General features: G+C 42.0%; 1 protein-coding gene across 1 annotated transcript in view; it reads left to right on the forward strand.

Moving 5' to 3' along the window:
* Positions 1-22,100, forward strand: part of st8sia2 (ST8 alpha-N-acetyl-neuraminide alpha-2,8-sialyltransferase 2) — a 43,674-nt gene that overhangs the window by 16,779 nt on the left and 4,795 nt on the right. Inside the window, exon 5 of the mRNA XM_014149133.3 lies at positions 21,660-21,953. Coding sequence (XP_014004608.2) covers positions 21,660-21,953 — 294 coding nt within the window. The remainder of the gene's footprint in view (positions 1-21,659; positions 21,954-22,100) is intronic.

The raw sequence follows: 22,100 nt of genomic DNA on the forward strand, positions 1-22,100 counted from the left end.
TTTCTCTGTAATTAATATTACCTGATTAAGCTAATCAGTTAGATAATCAACTAGAAATTCGGGGCACCATGAAAGAATGTTTATAGAGCTGTTATCTTCCGAATAAGCTCTTAAAGATCGTAATCTTTTACATCAATAGCAGTCAATATTTAATCGTCACCTTGTTTAGTCTCATCTGAAAGTTGTAAGTTCTTGGTTATTAGGTCGAAACAGACAGGGGGTAATAGCGGACTGAACGAAGTTATGTAGAGCACCTCAAGATAAAACGTAATATTCAATATTGGCAAGTTAGACTAAAATATTAGCACTTCACAATCTGGTGGGTGATAACTTTCAATCTGGATAATAACACAAAACAAATCTTAAGACTAGACATTTATCGACAAATATTACGAAAACAAGCAACACCCAAACATAACGGAGAGTAAGACAGGGGAACCGATTTCAAAACGAAAACGTGACTCTTCTACAGACACAGACGATTTAATATTTTCACCACCGGGAATGGTAAAGGTCGAAACCGATCTGTTAAAATCAATAAATGACAAACTGGGTATACTTGAATTAGTTAGTAAGGATATAAAAGAGTTGAAGGCAAGCCTCGAGATGAGTGATGAAAAAGCTGCGACATTGGAGAATGAAACACACAAGCTAAAAGGGACAGTCAACAAGATTGAAACCGAAGTGAATGAAATTAAAAAGGAGAACACCGTTCTGAGAGAAGCCTTACAAACTAGAACCATGAGAGAGAATCTGGTACTTACAGGTATCCAGGAGAAAGAAGGGGAAGTTCCCGAATCTGTAGTTAGAGAGTTCCTCCTTAAAGCGCTTCAGATCCCACGCGAAGCTATCGAAAAAAATCCAACTTCAACGTGTACACCGCTTCGGACAGAGAGGCCAAACGTATGAACGCCCAATCGTTACCAAATTTGCTTCATTTAAAGATAAAATAATGGTTAAAAGCCTGGGTAAAAGACTTGCTGGGACCAAAATTGGCATGAATGATCAGTTTCCGAAGGAAATTGCAGAACGGCGTAAAGTTCTGTATACAATTTTCAAAGAAAATAGATTAAAAGGGAAACGAGTAGCTCTCGTCGTTGATAAACTATATATTGATAACCAGTTGTTTAGAGACACAAAGACTACTCCATGGTTGTAATGATCGTCTGAAGGTGAAGAAGAAGTGGACCAAAACGCAGCGTGGTAAGTGTTCATGATATTTATTTTCAAGAAACACTCAAACAAAATAACAAAAGGGAAAACATAAACACATCAGGCACATAAGCTAAACAGAAAATAACCTCCCACAAAACTCAGGTGGAAAACAGGCTGCCTAAGTATGATTCCCAATCAGAGACAACGATAGACAGCTGCCTCTGATTGGGAACCACACTCAGCTCAAAAACAAAGAAATAGAAAACATAGATATTCCCACCCGAGTCACACCCTAACCTAACCAAACATAGAGAATAAATAAGATCTCTAAGGTCAGGGCGTGACAATGTTTTTTTTTTAAATTACAAAGTTCTCATAGATGAGGAAAATAATGAAACACAATTCTAGCCCGGTTATGGATTGTAACAATACAATTTAAAAAAAATTGCTTTTGTATATACACTGCTCAAAAAATATAAAGGGAACACTTAAACAACACAATGTAACTCCAAGTCAATCACACTTCTGTGAAATCAAACTGTCCACTTAGGAAGCAACACTGATTGACAATAAATTTAACATGCTGTTGTGCAAATGGAATAGACAACCGGTGGAAATTATAGGCAATTAGCAAGACACCCCCAATAAAGGAGTGGTTCAGCAGGTGGAGACCAGAGACCACTTCTCAGTTCTTATGCTTCCTGGCTGATGTTTTGGTCACTTTTGAATGCTGGCGGTGCTTTCACTCTAGTGGTAGCATGAGACGGAGTCTACAACCCACACAGTGGCTCAGGTAGTGCAGCTCATCCAGGATGGCACATCAATGCGTGCTGTGGCAAGAAGGTTTGCTGTGTCTGTCAGCGTAGTGTCCAGAGTATGGAGGCGCTACCAGGAGACAGGCCAGTACATCAGGAGATGTGGAGGAGGCCGTAGGAGGGCAACAACCCAGCAGCAGGACAGCTACCTCCGCCTTTGTGCAAGGAGGAGCAGGAGGAGCACTGCCAGAGCCCTGCAAAATGACCTCCAGCAGGCCACAAATGTGCATGTGTCTGCTCAAATGGTCAGAAACAGACTCCATGAGGGTGGTATGAGGGCCCGACGTCCACAGGTGGGGGTTGTGCTTACAGCCCAACACCGTGCAGGACGTTTGGCATTTTCCAGAGAACACCAAGATTGGCAAATTCGCTACTGGCACCCTGTGCTCTTCACAGATGAAGCAGGTTCACACTGAGCACATGTGACAGACGTGACAGAGTCTGGAGACGCCATGGAGAACGTTCTGCTGCCTGCAACATCCTCCAGCATGACCGGTTTGGCGGTGGGTCAGTCATGGTGTGGGGTGGCATTTCTTTGGGGGGCCGCACAGCCCTCCATGTGCTCGCCAGAGGTAGCCTGACTGCCATTAGGTACCGAGATGAGATCCTCAGACCCCTTGTGAGACCATATGCTGGTGCGGTTGGTCCTGGGTTCCTCCTAATGCAAGACAATGCTAGACCTCATGTGGCTGGACTGTGTCAGCAGTTCCTGCAAGAGGAAGGCATTGATGCTATGGACTGGCCCGCCCGTTCCCCAGACCTGAATCCAATTGAGCACATCTGGGACATCATGTCTCGCTCCATCCACCAACGCCACGTTGCACCACAGACTGTCCTGAGTTGGCAGATGCTTTAGTCCAGGTCTGGGAGGAGATCCCTCAGGAGACCATCCACCACCTCATCAGGAGCATGCCCAGGCGTTGTAGGGAGGTCATACAGGCACGTGGAGGCCACACACACTACTAAGCCTCATTTTGACTTGTTTTAAGGACATTACATCAAAGTTGGATCAGCCTGTAGTGTGGTTTTCCACTTTAATTTTGAGTGTGACTCCAAATCCAGACCTTCATGGGTTGATAAATTGAATTTCCATTGATTATTTTTGTGTGATTTTGTTGTCAGCACATTCAACTATGTAAAGAAAAAAGTATTTAATAAGATTATTTCATCAATTCAGATCTAGGATGTGTTATTTTAGTGTTCCCTTTATTTTTTTGAGCAGTATATATTCACATATAACTAATTGGAACACACAAGTACTAATTCAACATGGTGAAGATAGAAACTAAGTAAACAGAAGGCACAGTATGTGTGGATGGTGGGTGTGTGTTTATCTTTTTATTTTATTTGTTATGTTTGGGAAAGTTGAGTGAGTGAGTAATGAAATGGTTGCATATCCCAGAACCAATGTATTGCTGTGAGCCGGGGTATGAAAGGGCTTTCAATGTTGTTCAGATGATGGATATACTTTTATAATGAATTATACGTCTTATTTATTTATTTATTTATTTATTGTCCTATCATGGTGGAACAGTTTTAAAATAAATTATACATTTCATTTATTTATTGTCCTATCATGGGGAACTACATTTTTAAAATAAATTATATCTAATTATTTATTTATGATCCTAATTTAATGCTACGGTCCACAACCCTATACCCTAGACACCCACCTGAACGACCCAGATACTAAGGAGGAGTCCCTAACTGTTTTATGTGCCTGCTGTAAACGGTCTCTATGCAGCCAAAATGCGGTCAGAGACCAAGAGCAGCACTGCCCCCTCAAGATTCTGAGCCCGCTTGGCAGGGTTGGTCCTGCAAAGCCAAAGCCCCCTAAAGGGAGAGCATACTACACAAGGAAATTCTCAAATCTGCTAATGAGAACCTTGACGACCTTGTACCTAGCCGGTGGGATTTCCGGTGCAGTGCCCCCACCCAGGCAGTGGCAGTGCTGGCAACACTAGCTGCAGTAACCCATGGGGAGGGGGTCACACTTGGACATTCAGAGAGGGGGTATATTATTGTGGCCCTGGTGGCACAAAATCAAAAGTCTGACTGCATGGAGATGCTTGGGAATATGGTCAATACGGGTGACCATATTGTGGGTGTTTCAGGGAAAAGGTGTACATTTGACCTCCATTTTCTAGGATGTGACAATGGTTAATAAAATCTGTTAATTTCTGCCCATTTTTTTGCGCGGTCTTGCAGGCCTTCTAATGCAGCTGCAACTGTAAGTGCATTTGTAAATCAAGACCTTTCTTGAGTTGGGCTCTGGGATGGTGCAACTGTTGAGAATGTGAGCTTATGTGTCACGCCCTGATCTTAGAGATCCTTGTTATTCTCTGTGTTTGGTTAGATCAGGGTGTGACTCGAGTGGGAATATCTGTTTTTTGTATTTCTATGTTGGCCTGATATGGTTCCCAATCAGAGGCAGCTGTCATTCGTTGTCTCTGATTGGGGATCATATTTAGGCAGCCTTTTCCCACTGGGTTTTTGTGGGATCTTGTTTTTTGTTTAGTTGCCTGTGAGCACGCCATTTACTTCACGTTTCGTTTGTGCTTTATTGTTTTGTTTGGTGAGTTTCATTTATTAAAAGATGTGGAACTCCACGCACGCCGCCTTGGTCTCCTTCTTGCGACGGACGTGACATTATGGTTGTGTGGGGGGAAAGGGTTGAGTGTGTGTGGGTGTATGTGTGTATCCCACAACTGTTGCGAAGGAGTAAAATATGTTAGGGACAATAGAGGATGATCCACAGCTATATATAATACAAATCGTGGTGAGGGCGATGGAAATTAATTTGGCAATTGATTTACTTCAATTCAGTAAATGGCACTGTGTGCTCTTTTCGAAGGATGGATCCCAGTCAGTTCAGGGCTATGGGATACGGGTGATCGGGGGTGGTCTGCCGGGCATTGGGATGACAACCCAACTCGGGATGAGGAAGGCTTTTAGCGGGTAGAATAGTAGGGACCAATAGGAGGTTTACTTAGTAGCAATGCAAATATCATGGTACAGCTATATAGACACTCAATCATCATGTTACTTTTTAATGGTACGTTTACAAACATATATTTTCATAAATAGAATTTAAAGTTGTGTCTCATTAAGTGGTGAAATAAGTACAGCCAGTTACAATTGTAATGGCCTAGCAGATAATAAGAAAAGACGATCAGTATTTACCTGGCTAAAAGAGAAGGAATATAATATCTATTGTTTACAGGAAACCCATTCAACAATTTTAGATGAAGTTTTGTGGAAAAATAACTGGGGGGGTGAAATATATTTCTCCCATGGGCAAAGAAATTCAAAAGGGGTGATGGTTTTAATTATCAGTCATTTTGATCCAAATGTGCAAATTGTTATAACAGATTATCAAGGTACATGGATTATTTTAAATATGTTATTGGACAATGAACAGATATGGCTTATTAACCTATACGGTCCGAATAATGATGATCCAAGCTTCTTTGAAAATATATATATAAGAATTTATCAACTCTACAAGCAACACTAGACTCTATTATTATGGGGGGAGATTTTAATACGGTCTTAAATACCTCTATGGACCGGAAAGGAAATCACACTACAAACTATCACCCTCAGGCACTTAAGGAAATCATGAATGTCATGGATATATTGGAATTAGTGGATATATGGAGACTTAAATACCCTGACCTAGTGAGATATACATGGCGGAGGCTTAATCATGCTGGTCGTCTTGACTACTTTCTTAGTAGTCAAGACGAAGCAACCTAATATCACACAGTCAAACTCTCAGTCATTTAGTAAGTTCACCATTCTGCTATTCTCACTGTTAAACATCGCACAGTGTTCAACACAACGGCTCTTTATGTCAATCATTTGATCTGATTTTCGATGTACCCATTCCATGGCACATGGTTTATGAATTGATACGCAAAACAACGCCGAATTCAAAACTTAGAATTTTTCAATTTAAATTACTATACAAAATTCTTGCAACTAATAGAATGTTATATATATGGGGGATACAATCTTCCCAGCTCTGCAGATTCTGCTGTGAGGAGGCAGAGTCATTAGATCATTTATTTTGGTATTGTCCATATGTAGCTCGTTTTTGGTCACAGGTCCAGGAATGGCTGAATAACTGCAACATTTGCCTAGAACTAACGCTGCAGATAGCAATACTGGGTGATTTGAAAAGCCAATAGTCAATCAATCAATAATATAATAATTATTTTAGCAAAACATTTTATTTTTAATTTACAATCTGTAGAAGCTATGAGAATAGAAAGGTTCAATTGTTTTGTGAAGCATCACAGCACAATTGAAAAATATATGGCAAATAGAAATCCGAAATGGATGATGTTGAGAGATAGATGGGAGGGGCTGAATGGAGCTGAAGGGTGGGACTAATAACAACATAAACAATGTAAATCATACGGGGTCTGTAAAATGTATATAGGTTCAGAACTTTTGTGAAATAGCACAGTTACAAATAGAAATCAAACTGGATGGACATCAGAAATAGAGGAAAGACTAAAAACAAACAAAAATGAACTATTGTAAAATAGACTGTGTCTGTAAAATGTGTATAAGATGAATAAATTGAAGGTAAAAGCCAAACTGTTTATTAGTTTACGCCAATTGGGGGATCCGTGGTAGGGTTTGCGGGGAATAATAATAAAGGTATATTCTTTAAAAAAGTATGTATGTCGATATGTGTGTATGTATATATGTGTATATGTATGCATGCGTGTGTATATGGATATATATATTTACCCAAAAAATATATGGGGGATTGGAAATTATGCAGACAATTACATTGATGGAAGCAATATTCTATCCGCAATATTAAGCGGAACATTCTTGGTTATCTTCACAAACCCTGGCTAACAAGTTGAATTAGCAATACAAAATTTGGTTGAATTATTTATTTACTAAATAATCACACAGAATGGATCATACATTGATTACAAATTATGTCATAAAGAAAACGTCCCTGGTGGACGGAACAGATACGATGGCTGGTTACACAAAGAGAGGGGGTTGGGTTTGAGTGAAAGAGCGGGAAGACTGAGTAACAAAGGGAGAAGCTATGCTATCGTAAATACAGAATCTTATGCATTCTAAATAACCGGCCATTTGAAAAAGGAGAATGCAATAAATATTTACTCTGCGCTGCGCTTCGGTAGATGGGAGGCCGGGTTGTCCAGCATGGATCTCTGGTCCTCTGAAGACTGTCTAGTGGTGAACTGGAGCGTGGTAGAATGAATACTCTGTCCGTCCCCTCCTAGCCCACGTTTAGCGACTGCTGCTAACTCAACGGCTAGGAGGTATCACTTCTGGAGTGAATAAGAGTTCAAAGTTCACACCAAGTTGCCATACTTTTAAGCTCATGCTATATTCTGGCTGGTATAGTCAAAATTCATCCTTCCGGGGTGTAGGTTGTCACCTTCACATTGAAATTCGATGCTAATTTCGTTAGGTTCTCTAAGGTTGGCTTAGTTCTGTAGGTGGTCTTTGTCCTTTCAACGTGGGGACCTCAAGTCCACACATCCTTGGAACAGCTTATTATCTGAGCCCTTTTAAATGTAGGACTGTCGCCCTAACGTCCTCGGAACACAAAGTTACATTTTCGTCAAGGGCTTTATATAGGAGGGGAGAGAAGGGCGTGTTTCATAGTTTATAACCAATGTCTCTTCACATGGGCGGGGCCACTGAGTGAGCAGAGCTTTAACCTTATGAAAACCCAATTCACTCATTTGGAAGCTAAAATTACATTTAATCTTTTCACAAATAGTTTCATATTTAAACATTTAAATTGCACAACAATTCCATGTGAATCTGATAACTATAATGTGTAGACTTTCCAAGATACAGTCTATGTCATCCTATCATTAGTAAGAATGTCTCAGACGCCAACTGATCTGGCATCATATTCATTAAGTACCAACGCATATTTTCAACTGGTTGGATTACCGAAATATGGTTCCTTTCCCCCCACTTTTTAATGTTCCCAGACTCTATATGTTTAACAAAGGCTTTTCAAGAGTTCTTCTGTAGAGTCAAGAGAGAGGAAAGGGAGAAAGGTATTTATGGGGGGGGTCATAAACCTCACCCACAAGCCAACATCATGACACAATGAATAGCATTCTCACATAGGTGTTCCTTTTGTCTTGGTGGAAAGGGCAGTGTGGAGTGCAATAGAGATTGCATCATATGTGGATCTGTAGGGGCGGTATGCAAATTGGAGTGGGTCTCGGGTTTCCGGGATAATGGTGTTTATGTGAGCTATGACCAGCCTTTCGGTAGTCAATTTTCGGTAGTCATTTAGGCAGGTTACCTTAGTGTTCTTGGGCACAGGAGGTCTGCTTGAAACATGTTGGTATTACAGACTCAGTCAGGGACAGGTTGAAAATGTCAGTGAAGACACTTGCCAGTTGGTCAGCGCATGCTCGGAGTACACGTCCTGGTAATCCGTCTGGCCCTGCGGCCTTGTGAATGTTGATCTGTTTAAAGGTCTTACTCATATTGGCTACAGAGAGTGTGATCACACAGTCGTCAGGAACAGCTGATGCTCTCATGCATGTTTCAGTGTTACTGGCCTGAAGCGAGCATAGAAGTAATTTAGCCTGTCTGGTAGGCTCGTGTCATTGTGCTTCATTCTGTAGTCTGTAACAGTTTGCAAGCCCTGCCACATCCCACGAGTGTCGGAGCCAGTGTAGTAGGATTTAATCTTAGTCCTGTATTGACCTGTTTGATGGTTCATTGGAGGGCATAACGGGATTCCTTATAAGCTTCCGGGTTAGAGTCCCACTCCTTGAAAGCGGCAGCTCTAGCCTTTAGCTCAGTGCCGATGTTGCCTGTAATCCATGGCTTCTGGTTGGGGTATGTACAGTGAGGGAAAAAAGTATTTGATCCCCTGCTGATTTTGTACGTTTTCCCACTGACAAAGAAATGATCAGTCTATAATTTTAATGGTAGGTTTATTTGAACAGTGAGAGACAGAATAACAACAACAAATCCAGAAAAATGCATGTCAAAAATGTTAGAAATTTTATTTTAATTTTAATGAGGGAAATAAGTATTTGACCCCTCTGCAAAACATGACTTAGTACTTGTTGGCAAAACCCTTGTTGGCAATCACAGAGGTCAGACGTTTCTTGTAGTTGGCCACCAGGTTTGCACACATCTCAGGAGGGATTTTGTCCCACTCCTCTTTGCAGATCTTCTCCAAGTCATTAAGGTTTCGAGGCTGACGTTTGGCAACTCGAACCTTCAGCTCCCTCCACAGATTTTCTATGGGATTAAGGTCTGGAGACTGGCTAGGCCACTCCAGGATCTTAATGTGCTTCTTCTTGAGCCATTCCTTTGTTGCCTTGGCCGTGTGTTTTGGGTCATTGTCATGCTTGAATACCCATCCACGACCCATTTTCAATGCCCTGGCTGAGGGAAGGAGGTTCTCACCCAAGATTTGACAGTACATGGCCCCGTCCATCTTCCCTTTGATGCGGTGAAGTTGTCCTGTCCCCTTAGCAGAAAAACACCCCCAAAGCATAATGTTTCCACCTCCATGTTTGACGTGGGGATGGTGTTCTTGGGGTCATAGGCAGCATTCCTCCTCCTCCAAACACGGCGAGTTGAGTTGATGCCAAAGAGCTCCATTTTGGTCTCATCTGACCACAACACTTTCACCCAGTTGTCCTCTGAATCATTCAGATGTTCATTGGCAAACTTCAGACGGGCATGTATATGTGCTTTCTTGAGCAGGGGGACCTTGCGGGCGCTGCAGGATTTCAGTCCTTCACGGCGTAGTGTGTTGCCAATTGTTTTCTTGGTGACTATGGTCCCAACTGCCTTGAGATCATTGACAAGATCCTTGACAAGTTCTGGGCTGATTCCTCACCATTCTCATGATCATTGCAACTCCACGATGTGAGATCTTGCATGGAGCCCCAGGCCGAGAGAGATTGACAGTTATTTTGTGTTTCTTCCATTTGCGAATAATCGCACCAACTGTTGTCACCTTCTCACCAAGCTGCTTGGCAATGGTCTTGTAGCCCATTCCAGCCTTGTGTAGGTCTACAATCTTGTCCCTGACATCCTTGGAGAGCTCTTTGGTCTTGGCCATGGTGGAGAGTTTGGAATCTGATTGATTGCTTCTGTGGACAGGTGTCTTTTATACAGGTAACAAACTGAGATTAGGAGCACTCCCTTTAACCTCTATGGGCTAGGTGGGACGCAAGCGTCCCACCCGTGGTGCACTCCATCAACAGCAGGTGCATTTCAAGAGCGGCAAATTTGAATCCAAATAAATGTCAAAATTCAAATTTTTCAAACATACAACTATTTTACACCCTTTGAAAGATAAACATCTCCTTAATCTAACCACGTTTTACGATTTCAAAAAGGTTTTACGGCGAAAGCATAAATTTTGAGTATGTTAGGACAGTACATTTACAAGAGTTGTGTGTAATGTTGTGCCAATTCAAAGACAGGCGTCACCAAAACCATAAAACCAGCTAAAATGATGCACTAACCTTTTACAATCTCCAACAGATGACACTCCTAGGACATTGTGTTAGACAATGCATGCATTTTTAGTTCTATCAAGTTCATATTTATATCCAAAAACAGCGTTTTACTGTGGCGTTGATGTTCAGGAAATCGTTTCCCTCCAATAACCGGCATTCAAGTCAGCACCACAAATTAAATAATTAAAATTAGAAAACATTGGTAAAATATTATATTGTCATTTAAAGAATTATAGATTTACATCTCTTGAACGCAATCAACTTGCCAGATTTAAAAATAACCTTACTGGGAAATCACACTTTGCAATAATCTGAGCACTGCGCCCAGAAAAATACGCGTTGCGATACAGACTAGCCGCCATGTTGGGGAGATCTAAAATCGAAAATACTATGTAAATAATCCATTACCTTTGATTCTCTTCATCAGATGTCACTTCCAGGTATCACAGGTCCATAACGAATGTAGTTTTGTTCAAAAAAGCTCATCATTTATGTCCAAAAATCTCCGTCTTGTTAGCACATGATCTAAGCCCGCCGGACTTCACTTCATGAACGAGGGGAAAAAATATATTTACGTTCGTTCAAACATGTCAAACGTTGTATAGCATAAATCATTAGGGCCTTTTTTAACCAGAACATGAATAATATTCAAGGTGGACGAATGCATTCTCTTTTATAACGTATTGGAACGAGGGTACCCAACATGAACTCGCGCGCCAGGTGTCTAATGGGACATCATCGTTCCATGGCTCTTGTTCGGTCAGATCTCCCTCCAGAAGACTCAAAACACTTTGTAAAGGCTGGTGACATCTAGTGGAAGCAATAGGAAGTGCCAAAATATTCCTCAGCCCCTGTGTTTTTCAATGGCATAGGTTTAAAGGTAATACAACACATCAGATATCCACTTCCTGTCAGAATCTGTCTCAGGGTTTTGCCTGCCAAATGAGTTCTGTTATACTCACAGACACCATTCAAACAGTTTTAGAAACTTTAGGGTGTTTTCTATCCATATATAATAAGTATATGCATATTCTAGTTACTGGGTAGGATTAGTAACCAGATTAAATCGGGTACATTTTTTTATCCAGCCGTGCAAATACTGCCCCCTAGCCCTAACAGGTTAAGAGTGTGCTCCTAATCTCAGCTCGTTACCTGTATAAAAGACACCTGGGAGCCAGAAATCTTTCTGCTTGAGAGGGGGTCAAATACTTATTTCCCTCATTAAAATGCAAATCAATTTATAACATTTTTGACATGCGTTTTTCTGGATGTTTTTGTTGTTATTCTGTCTCTCACTGTTCAAATAAACCTACCATTAAAATTATTGATTGATCATTTCTTTGTCAGTGGGCAAACGTACAAAATCAGCAGGGGATCAAATACTTTTTTCCCTCACTGTACATACATCACTGTGGGGACGATGTCATCGATGCACTTATTGATGAAGCCAGTGACTGATGTGGTGTACTCCTCAATGCCATCGCAAGAATCCCAGAAAATATTCCAGTCTGTGCTAGCAAAACAGTCCTGTAGCTTAGCATCTGCTTCATCTGACCACTTTTTTATTGAGCATGTCACTGGTGCTTCCTACTTTAGTTTTTGCTTGGAAGCAGGAATCAGGAGGATAGAATTATGGTCAGATTTGCCAAATGGAGGGCGAGGGAGAGCGACTCTGTGTGTGGAGCAAAGGTGGTCTAGAGTTGTTTTCCCTCTGGTTGCACATTTAACATGCTGGTAGAAATGATGTAAAATGGACTTAAGCTTCTCTGCATTAAGGTCCCCTGCCACTAGGAGCGCCACCTCTGGATGAGCGTTTTCCTGTTTGTTGTGGTAAATAGACAGCTACGAAGAATATAGATAAAAACTCTCTTGGTAAATAGTGTGGTCTACAGCTTATCATGAGATACTCTACCCGCCTGCTGTATTTCTTTGATGTCGTCGTTCAGCCATGACTCAGTGAAATATAAGATATTACAGTTTTTAAATGTCCCATTGGTAGGATATACTTGCTCGTAGTTCGTCTATTTTATTATCCAAGGATTGTACGTTGGCTAATAGGACCGATGGTAAAGGCAGATTACCCACTTGCCGCCAGATCCATACAAGGGGCCCAGACCTACGTCCCCGATGTCTCCGTCTCTTTCTCTTGCGAATGACGGGATGAGGGCCTTGTCGGGTGTCTGAAGTAAATCCTTTGCGTCCGACTCGTTAAAGAACAAATCTTCTTCCAGTACGGGGTGAGTAATCGCTGTCCTGATATCTAGAAGCTCTTTTCGGTCATAAGAGACGGTGGCAGAAACGTTTTGGACACACAATAGCGCAATTGTTTAGTGGACCGTAAAACGGTGCCTTTTGAGAAGTGTAACTTGTTCAAAAAAATTCTGTCATAAAGAGAACTTGTTCAACTTAATAAAAAACTAGTTTTCCCATCTCAAGAAGTTGAATAAAAAAAAACAATGGCTATAGTAAGCGCCTATTAAGTGCCAAATAAAGTAACACGGTTGACTGTAATAGGGTTGACGATTTCATCTTAAATCAGCCATAAATCCCCATGTGACAAGGGGAATGGAAGCTTGTTGTGTGCAACAAGGAGTGGAAATTGAATACAAGGTTCACAAAAAAGTACATTTCTAGCCTGTCTATCTCTGGGTAACAGGGTTGATGTGGTATGCTCTACCCGCTTAGTTTTCACCAAAAAACAACAGGAAATGTTTTTTTTAAAACAGTAGAACCAGCTCATTTGCTTTTACACTATGATTTGACCTTTATATGTTCAATGTTTCTTTTGAATAAAATATTTAAAAAGGAATAGTTTAAACATATTAAAACGTTCAGTTCACGTAACAGGGCTGACCTTAAAATGAGGGACAGATGTAAATTAATCACAAATCACATGAAATAAATAATACTCCTTAGAACTAACTTTATCAAAGAAAATAAACTAGGGCTTTACAATGATGGTGAAACTTTTTTGTATTAACTGAGTGGAAATATTCCTAGGAGTGACACAGAGTTGATGGAGGGACATGTCAAAATGCTGCATTTTGGCACTTTAGCAAGCCTTTAGTTGTATAAAAAGAAATCAGATGTATTGAATTCCCCATGTGGTCTATATTAAAGGGCACTTAAATTAATATAACAGGCTTTTAAAATTCAGTATTGGTTCACAATTTCTACTTAAAATATCAAAGGGACGCAAAAGGCACTAATTTCGTGTTAGGTCACAGCCTTATCCCTAAAATGGATTAAATCGTTTTTTCCCTCATCAATCTACACACAATACCCCATAATGACAAAGCAAAAACTGTTTATTTTTGCTAATTTATTACAAATAAGTAACTGACCCTTCACGAAGTACATTGTTGAAGCACCTTTGGCTGTGATTACAGCCTCGAGTTTTCTTGGGTATGATGCTACAAGCTTGACACACCTGTATTTGGGGAGTTTCTCCCATTCTTCTCTGCAGATTATCTCAAGCTTTGTCAGGTTGGATGGGGAGTGTTGCTGCACAGCTATTTTCAGGTCTCTCCAGAGATGTTCGATCGGGTCAAGTCCGGGCTCTGGCTGGGCCACTCAAGGACATTCAGAGACTTGTGCTTAGGGTTGTTGTCCTATTGGAAGGTGAAACTTCGCCCCAGTCTGCGGTCCTGAGCACTCTGGAGCAGGTTTTCATTAAGGATATCTCTTTACTTTCCTCCGTTCATCTTTGCCTCAATCCTGACTAATCTCCCAGTCCCTGCCGCTGAAAAACATCTCCACAGCATGATGCTGCCCCCACCATGCTTCACAGATTTCCTCCAGACGTGATGCTTGGCATTCAGGCCAAAGAGTTCAATCTTGGTTTCATCAGACCAGAGAATCTTGTTTCTCATGGTCTGAGAGTCTTCAGGTGCCTTTTGGCAAACTCCAAGCGGGCTGTCATGTGCCTTTTAGTGAGGAGTGGCTTCCGCCTGGCCGCTCTACCATAAAGGCCTGATTGGTGGAGTGCTGCAGAGATGGTTGTCCTTCTGGAAGGTTCTCCCACCTTCACAGAGGAACTCTAGAGCTCTGTCAGAGTGACCATCGGGTTCTTAGTCACCTCCCTGACCAAGGCCCTTCTCCCCCAACCAGCAGCTCTAGAAATAGTCTTGGTGGTTCCAAACATCTTCCATTTAAGATTGATGGAGGCCACTGTGTTCTTGGGGACCTTCAATGCTGCAGAAATGTTTTGGTACCCTTCCCCAGATCTGTGCCTCAACACAATCCTGTCTCGGGAACTCTACAGACAATTCCTTCGACCTCATGGCTTAGTTTTTGATCTGACATGGGGACCTTAAATAGACAGGTGTGTGCCTTTCCAAATCATCTCCAATCAATTGAATTTATCGCCGGTGGACTCGAATCAAGTTGTAGAAACATTTGAAGGATGATCGCTGGAAACAGGATGCAAACTAAACACCTTTGCCCGTTTTGAGAATAATACAGTGCCACCGATGCGGCCCGCTACCAAGGACTGCGGCCCCCCCTTACGTGAGTAAGACATTTAAACATGTTAACCCTCGCAAGGCTGCCAGCCCAGGCGGCATCCCTAGCCACGTCTTCAGAGCATGTGCAGACCAGCTGGCTGGTGTGTTTACGGACATATTCAATCTCTCCCTATCGCAGTCTGCTGTACCCACATGCTTCAAGATGGCCACAATTGTTCCTGTACCCAAGAAAGCAAAGGTAACTGAACTTAATGACTATCGCCCCGTTGCACTCACCTCTGTCATCATGAAGTGCTTTGAGAGACTAGTCAAGGATCATATCCCCTCCACCTTACCTGCAACTCTAGACCCACTTCAATTTGCATACCACCCCAATAGGTCCACAGATTATGCAATCGCCATCACACTGCACACTGCCCTATCCCATCTGGACAAGAGGAATACCTATGTAAGAATACTGTTCATCGACTACAGCTCAGCATTCAACACCATGGTACCCTCCAAGCTGATCATTAAGCTTGAGGCCCTGGGTCTCAACCCGCCCTATGCAATTGGGTCCTGGACTTTCTGACGGGCCTCCCCCAGGTGGTGAAGGTAGGAAACAACATCTCCATTTCGCTGATCCTCAACACCAGGGTCCCTGTTTACCCATGACTGCGTGGCCATGCCCGCCTCCAACTCAATCATCAAGTTTGCAGACGACACAACAGTAGTGGGCTTGGCTACCAAAAATGATGAGACAGCCTACAGGGAGGAGGTGAGGGCACTCGGAGTGTGGTGTCAGGAAAACAACCTCTCACTCAATGTCAACAAAACAAAGGAAATGATCATGGACTTCAGGAAACAGCAGACGGAGCATCCCCCTATCCACATCGACGGGACAGCAGTGGAGAAGGTGGAAAGTTTTAACTTCCTCGGCATACACATCCCGGACAAACTGAAATGGTCCACCCATACAGACAGTGTGGTGAAGAAAGTGCAACAGCGCTTCTTCAAACTCAGGAGGCTGAAGAAATTTGTCTTGGCCCCTAAAACCCTGACAAACATTTTACAGATGCACAATTGAGATCATCCTGTTGGGCTGTATCACCGCCTGGTACGGAAACTGCACCGCCCACAGCCGGAAGCAAACTACCTGCCCTCCAGGACACCTACAGCACCCGATGTCACAGGAAGGCCAAAAAGATAATCAAGGACATCAACCACCCGAGCCACGGCCTGTTCACCCCGCTACCATCCAGAAGGCGAGGTCAGTACAGGTGCATCAAAGCTGGGACCGAGAGACTGAAAAACAGCTTCTATCTTAAACAGCCATCACTGACACAGAGAGACTGCTGCCTACATACAGACTCAAAATCATTGGCCACTTTAATAAATGGATCACTAGTCACTTTTATATTTCCGCTTTAATAATGTTTACATATCCTGCATTACTCATCTCATATGTATATACTGTATTCTGTACCATCTATTGCATCTTGCCTATGCTGCTCGGTCATCGCTCATCCATATATTTATATGTACATGTTCTTATTCCATCCCTTTACTTACGTAGATTTGCGTGTATTAGGTAGTTGTTGTGGAATTGTTAGATATTACTGCACTGTCAGAACTAGAAGCACAAGCATTTCGCTACACTCGCATTAACATCTGCTAACCACATGTATGTGACCAATACAATTTTATTTTATTTGACCTGAGCTCAATTTCGAGTCTCATAGCGAAGGGCCTGAATTGTTATGTAAATAAGGTACAGTGGGGAGAACAAGTATTTGATACACTGCCGATTTTGCAGGTTTTCCTACTTGCAAAGCATGTAGAGGTCTGTAATTTTTATCATAGGTACACTTCATCTGTAAGAGACGGAATCTAAAACAAAAATCCAGAAAATCACATTGTATTTATTTTTATTTATTTAACCTTTATTTAACCAGGAAGGGCTCATTGAGATTTAAAATCTCTTTTTCAAGAGCGTCCTGGCCAAGATAGGCAGCGCCAAGTCATTACAAAAATGACAGACAAACAACATGAAAAACTACAATTAATCTAGTAAAAACCATAGAATTCACAAGAGTATAACAAAATCAAAAACAGCAAATTAAAAACATTGACAGGTCAGGGAATCAGACTCAAGATCATTCATCAGTGATTTAAAAATACCAATCGGTACAAGTTCTTCCAGTTTAAAAGTATTTTGTAAGGCGTTCCAAGACGACGGCGCAGAGTACATAAAAGCCCTTTTACCAAATTCAGTTCGGACATTTGGAACAGTTAGCAGGATAAAGTCCAGCGAACGAAGAGAGTACCCACCACATTCCTGAACAATAAAAATGCCCAAATAAAAAGGTAGTAAACCCAAAGTGGCTTTGTAAATAAAAGTATACCAGTGACTGAGCCTACGAGTGACTAGAGAAGGCCAGCCAACCCTGGTATACAAAGTGCAATGGTGCGTAAGGGTTTTGCAGTTTAAAATAAATCTCAAAGTGCCATGGTAAAGGGTGTCAATTGATCTCAAACACTGAGCGGAAGCATTCATATATAAAATATCCCCATAGTCTAGTAAAGGCATAAATGTAGCTGATACTAGCCTCCTTCTGGCTTCAAAAGAAAAACAAGCCTTCCTAAAATAAAAATCCTAATTTCAGCTTCAATTTTTTTGTAAGTTGTTGAATATGCATTTTAAAAGAGAGGCCATCATCAATCAAAATTCCAAGATATTTATATGAGGTTACAACCTCAATCTCCTTGCCCTGACAGGTAGTGATAGGTGAAAGGTTCACAGGTCTATTTCTTGCTTTAGAAAACACCATTAGTTTAGTTTGGTCAGTATTGAGGATAAGCTTCAATTGACACAAGGTATGTTGAACAGTATAAAAAGCAGTTTGCAAGTTCAGGAAAGCTTTTGTAAGAGACGAGGCACAACAGTAAATAACAGTATCATCAGCATAAAAATGAAGATGCGCATTTTGGACATTATTGTCTAAATTATTTATATAAATAGTGAATAAGAGAGCCTTGGGGCACACCACTACAGACAGACAATTTAACAGACCTAAGCCCATCAAATTGAGTGCACTGAGTTCTATCAGACAGATAGTTAACAAACCATGCAATTGCATGCTCTGAAAGACCTGCACTCGACAATCTCTGCCTTAGTATAGCATGATCAACTGTATCAAAAGCCTTAGAGAGATCAATAAAAAGTGAGACACAATGCTGTTTTTTGTCAAGAGCTTCAGTGATATCATTTAAAACCTTCATGGCTGCTGTAATTGTGCTATGCTTCTTCCTGAAACCCGATTGGCCCATTGATAAAATAGAGTTAGTAAATAAAATCTATTTTAGCTGTTCACTCACAAGGGTTTCAAGTATTTTCACCAGGGGTGACAGCTTTGAGATTGGCCTATAATTTTTTTAAAGAGTTGGATCTCCCCCTTTTAAAAGTGGCAGATCTTTGGAATTTCATTACATTCCAGGGTTAAATTGAACAGATATGTAAGTGGTTCAGCTATGAAATCCGCTGCCAGATTTAAAAAGCAGGGATCCAAAAGATCAGGACCTGCAGGCTTTCTCTGATCTAAGGATTTCAGGGCTTTATGTACCACCTGCACTGAGAATGGCAAAAAGCTAAAAGTTTGACCAGCTCTCACTGGTTCATCCACACAAGGTTGTACAGAGACAGAGGACACTGAATCAAACAGCGTACCAGATGATACAAAGTGCTCATTGAAACAATTCAGTTTTGTCATATACAGCAACAGAGTCCTTCAAAACACATGACGGTAATTCATTAACATTACTGTTACCAGACAGACTTAATAGCCTTCCAAAACTTTCTAGGGTCATTCAGGTTATCAGTGGTAACAGACATGAAATATTCAGACTTGGCCTTCCTAAGAAGAAAATAACACTTGTTTCGTAACTGCCTAAAAACAAGCCAATCAGCCTCAGAACACGATTTCCTTGCTTTAGCCCAGGCTAGATTACAGTCGTGAACAATGCAAGACAGCTCAGAAGAAAACCATGGATTATCCCTCCCTTTAACCCTGAAACCTGCGGAATGGAGCATGTCTGTTTACTATTTGGAGAAAACCATCATGAAAGAATTTCCAGGCAGTTTCCACATCAGGGATTAGCTCAATCTTGCTCCAGTCAAAATAAAACAAATCATGAAAGAAAGCCTGCTCATTAAAACACTTCAGATTTCTCTTACGAATAAAACGTGGGTTAGTTTTAGGAATCTTAGTATTTCTAACAGCAACAACAGCACAATGGTCACTTAAATCATTACAAAAAACACCAACCGCAGAATATTTATGTGGAACATTTGTCAATATCAAATCAATCAGGGTAGATTTATCTGGGCATTTTAGATTTGGGCGAGTGGGTGAGTTAATCAACTGGGTAAGATTCATAGAATTACAAAACATTTTAAATCATCAGACACAGTGTATGATTTTTAAGTAATTAATTTGCATTTTATTGCATGACATAAGTATTTGATATATCAGAAAAGCAGAACTTAATATTTGGTACAGAAACCTTTGTTTGCAATTACAGAGATCATACGTTTCCTGTAGTTCTTGACCAGGTTTGCACACACTGCAGCAGGGATTTTGGCCCACTCCTCCATACAGACCTTCTCCAGATCCTTCAGGTTTCGGGGCTGTCACTGGGCAATACGGACTTTCAGCTCCCTCCAAAGATTTTCTATTGGGTTCAGGTCTGGAGACTGGCTAGGCCACTCCTGGACCTTGAGATGCTTCTTGCGGAGCCACTCCTTAGTTGCCCTGGCTGTGTGTTTCGGGTCGTTGTCATGCTGGAAGACCCAGCCACGACCCATCTTCAATGCTCTTACTGAGGGAAGGAGGTTGTTGGCCAAGATCTCGCGATACATGGCCCCATCCATCCTCCCCTCAATACGGTGCAGTCGTCCTGTCCCCTTTGCAGAAAAGCATCCCCAAAGAATGATGTTTCCACCTCCATGCTTCACGGTGGGGATGGTGTTCTTGGGGTTGTACTCATCCTTCTTCCTCCAAACACGGCGAGTGGAGTTTAGACCAAAAAGCTCTATTTTTGTCTCATCAGACCACATGACCTTCTCCCATTCCTCCTCTGGATGATCCAGATGGTCATTGGCAAACTTCAGATGGGCCTGGACATGCGATGGCTTGAGCAGGGGGACCTTGCGTGCGCTGCAGGATTTTAATCCATGACGGCGTAGTGTGTTACTAATGGTTTTCTTTGAGACTGTGGTCCCAGCTCTCTTCAGGTCATTGACCAGGTCCTGCCATGTAGTTCTGGGCTGATCCCTCACCTTCCTCATGATCATTGATGCCCCACGAGGTGAGATCTTGCATGGAGCCCCAGACCAAGGGTGATTGACCGTCATCTTGAACTTCTTCCATTTTCTAGTTGTTGCCTTCTCACCAAGCTGCTTGCCTATTGTCCTGTAGCCCATCCCAGCCTTGTGCAGGTCTACAATTTTATCCCTGATGTCCTGACACAGTTCTCTGGTCTTGGCCATTGTGGAGAGGTTGGAGTCTGTTTGATTGAGTGTGTGAACAGGTGTCTTTTATACAGGTAACGAGTTCAAACAGGTGCAGTTAATACAGGTAATGAGTGGAGAACAGGAGGGCTTCTTAAAGAAAAACGAACAGGTCTGTGAGAGCCGGAATTCTTACTGGTTGGTCGGTGATCAAATACTTATGTCATGCAATAAAATGCAAATTAATTACTTAAAAATCATACAATGTGATTTTCTGGATTTTTGTTTTAGATTCCGTCTCTCACAGTTGAAGTGTACCTATGATAAGAATTACAGACCTCTACATGCTTTGTAAGTAGGAAAACCTGCAAAATCGGCAGTGTATGAAATACTTGTTCTCTCCACTATTTCTGTTTCGTGTTTGTTGTACCTTTGCAAACATTTCTAAAGACCTGTTTTCGCTTTGTCACTATGGGGTATTGTGTCTATATTTCTGAGTAAACATTTTTTTTAATCCATTTTAGAATAAGGCGTAAAAAAAAATGGAAAAAGTCAAGGGGTCTGAATACTTCCCAAAGGCACTGTATATGGTGGAAGAGTAAATTCCCAACCCCCTTGCTGCTGGAGTGTCCGATCAACAGGGAAATTGCAACACAGGTCAGGATGAGTTGGCAGAGAAAGACATGGTTTAGCAAGGGCAGTTAGCTGGGAAGGAGTGATGAGGGATTTGCTGAGGTATTCAGGCAGGGAAATAATCCCTCTACTCACAGCAGTGCTCAGCTCCACCCACCTCTGGCTCTCGCACAGTAGCCTCACATTCTACTTTCATAGATATAGGACATTTTATTTCATTTTAGGTCATTAACTCTCTGTGCATTGGCACTGTTTAGTAATCATTTTTACTGAGGTCAGTCAAGTAACTTTCTGTGAACGCCATACCAATACACAGCAGCATGACACATGGAATACATGAATTAAGGTTTTCAACCCTGAGCTAGGTGTGTTTGGTATGGGATTATTCTTAGCTGACTGATTATGTGCCTAATTCAGGTTAAACAATGTCTGAGCTACCTAAATTTGTGTATGTGGTGCTTAGAGCATCTGGAGGATATTATGGCCAATTTATGACTTCTGGGGATTGACCTCAATATTTCTGGCAGACTAATCAAAAGGATGAAGTGATAGCATAATAATTTATATGCATGTCTCTTTGCAGATGTAACCTGGCGCCAGTGGAGGAGTATGCTGGGGATGTGGGGCAGCGCACCAACCTGGTGACCATGAACCCGTCGGTGGTGCAGCGGGCCTTCCATGACCTGGCCAGTGAGCAGTGGAGGGAGCGCTTCCTGCAGCGGCTCCGGGGCCTCAGCGGCAGCGTGCTGTGGATCCCAGCCTTCATGGCCAAGGGAGGAGAGGAGAGGGTGGAGTGGGCAATCCGTCTCATCCTGCTGCACACGGTGGATGTGCACACCGCCTTCCCCTCACTGCGCCTTCTCCATGCTGTCAGAGGGTAAGACAAGGAGGGAACACGTGTGCCCTTTGTGACACTGCAGCATGTGGTCTGTCTGTACACCTGTGAACTCATCAACCCAGTGCCTGGTAGCCACTAATCTAGCAGCAGTTCACAGGTCCCCTGCTATTTCTAAACAGCATTACA

This window comes from Salmo salar, chromosome 16 (genome assembly GCF_965601325.2).
Source record: "Salmo salar chromosome 16, fSalSal1, whole genome shotgun sequence".
NCBI lineage: Eukaryota > Metazoa > Chordata > Actinopteri > Salmoniformes > Salmonidae > Salmo > Salmo salar.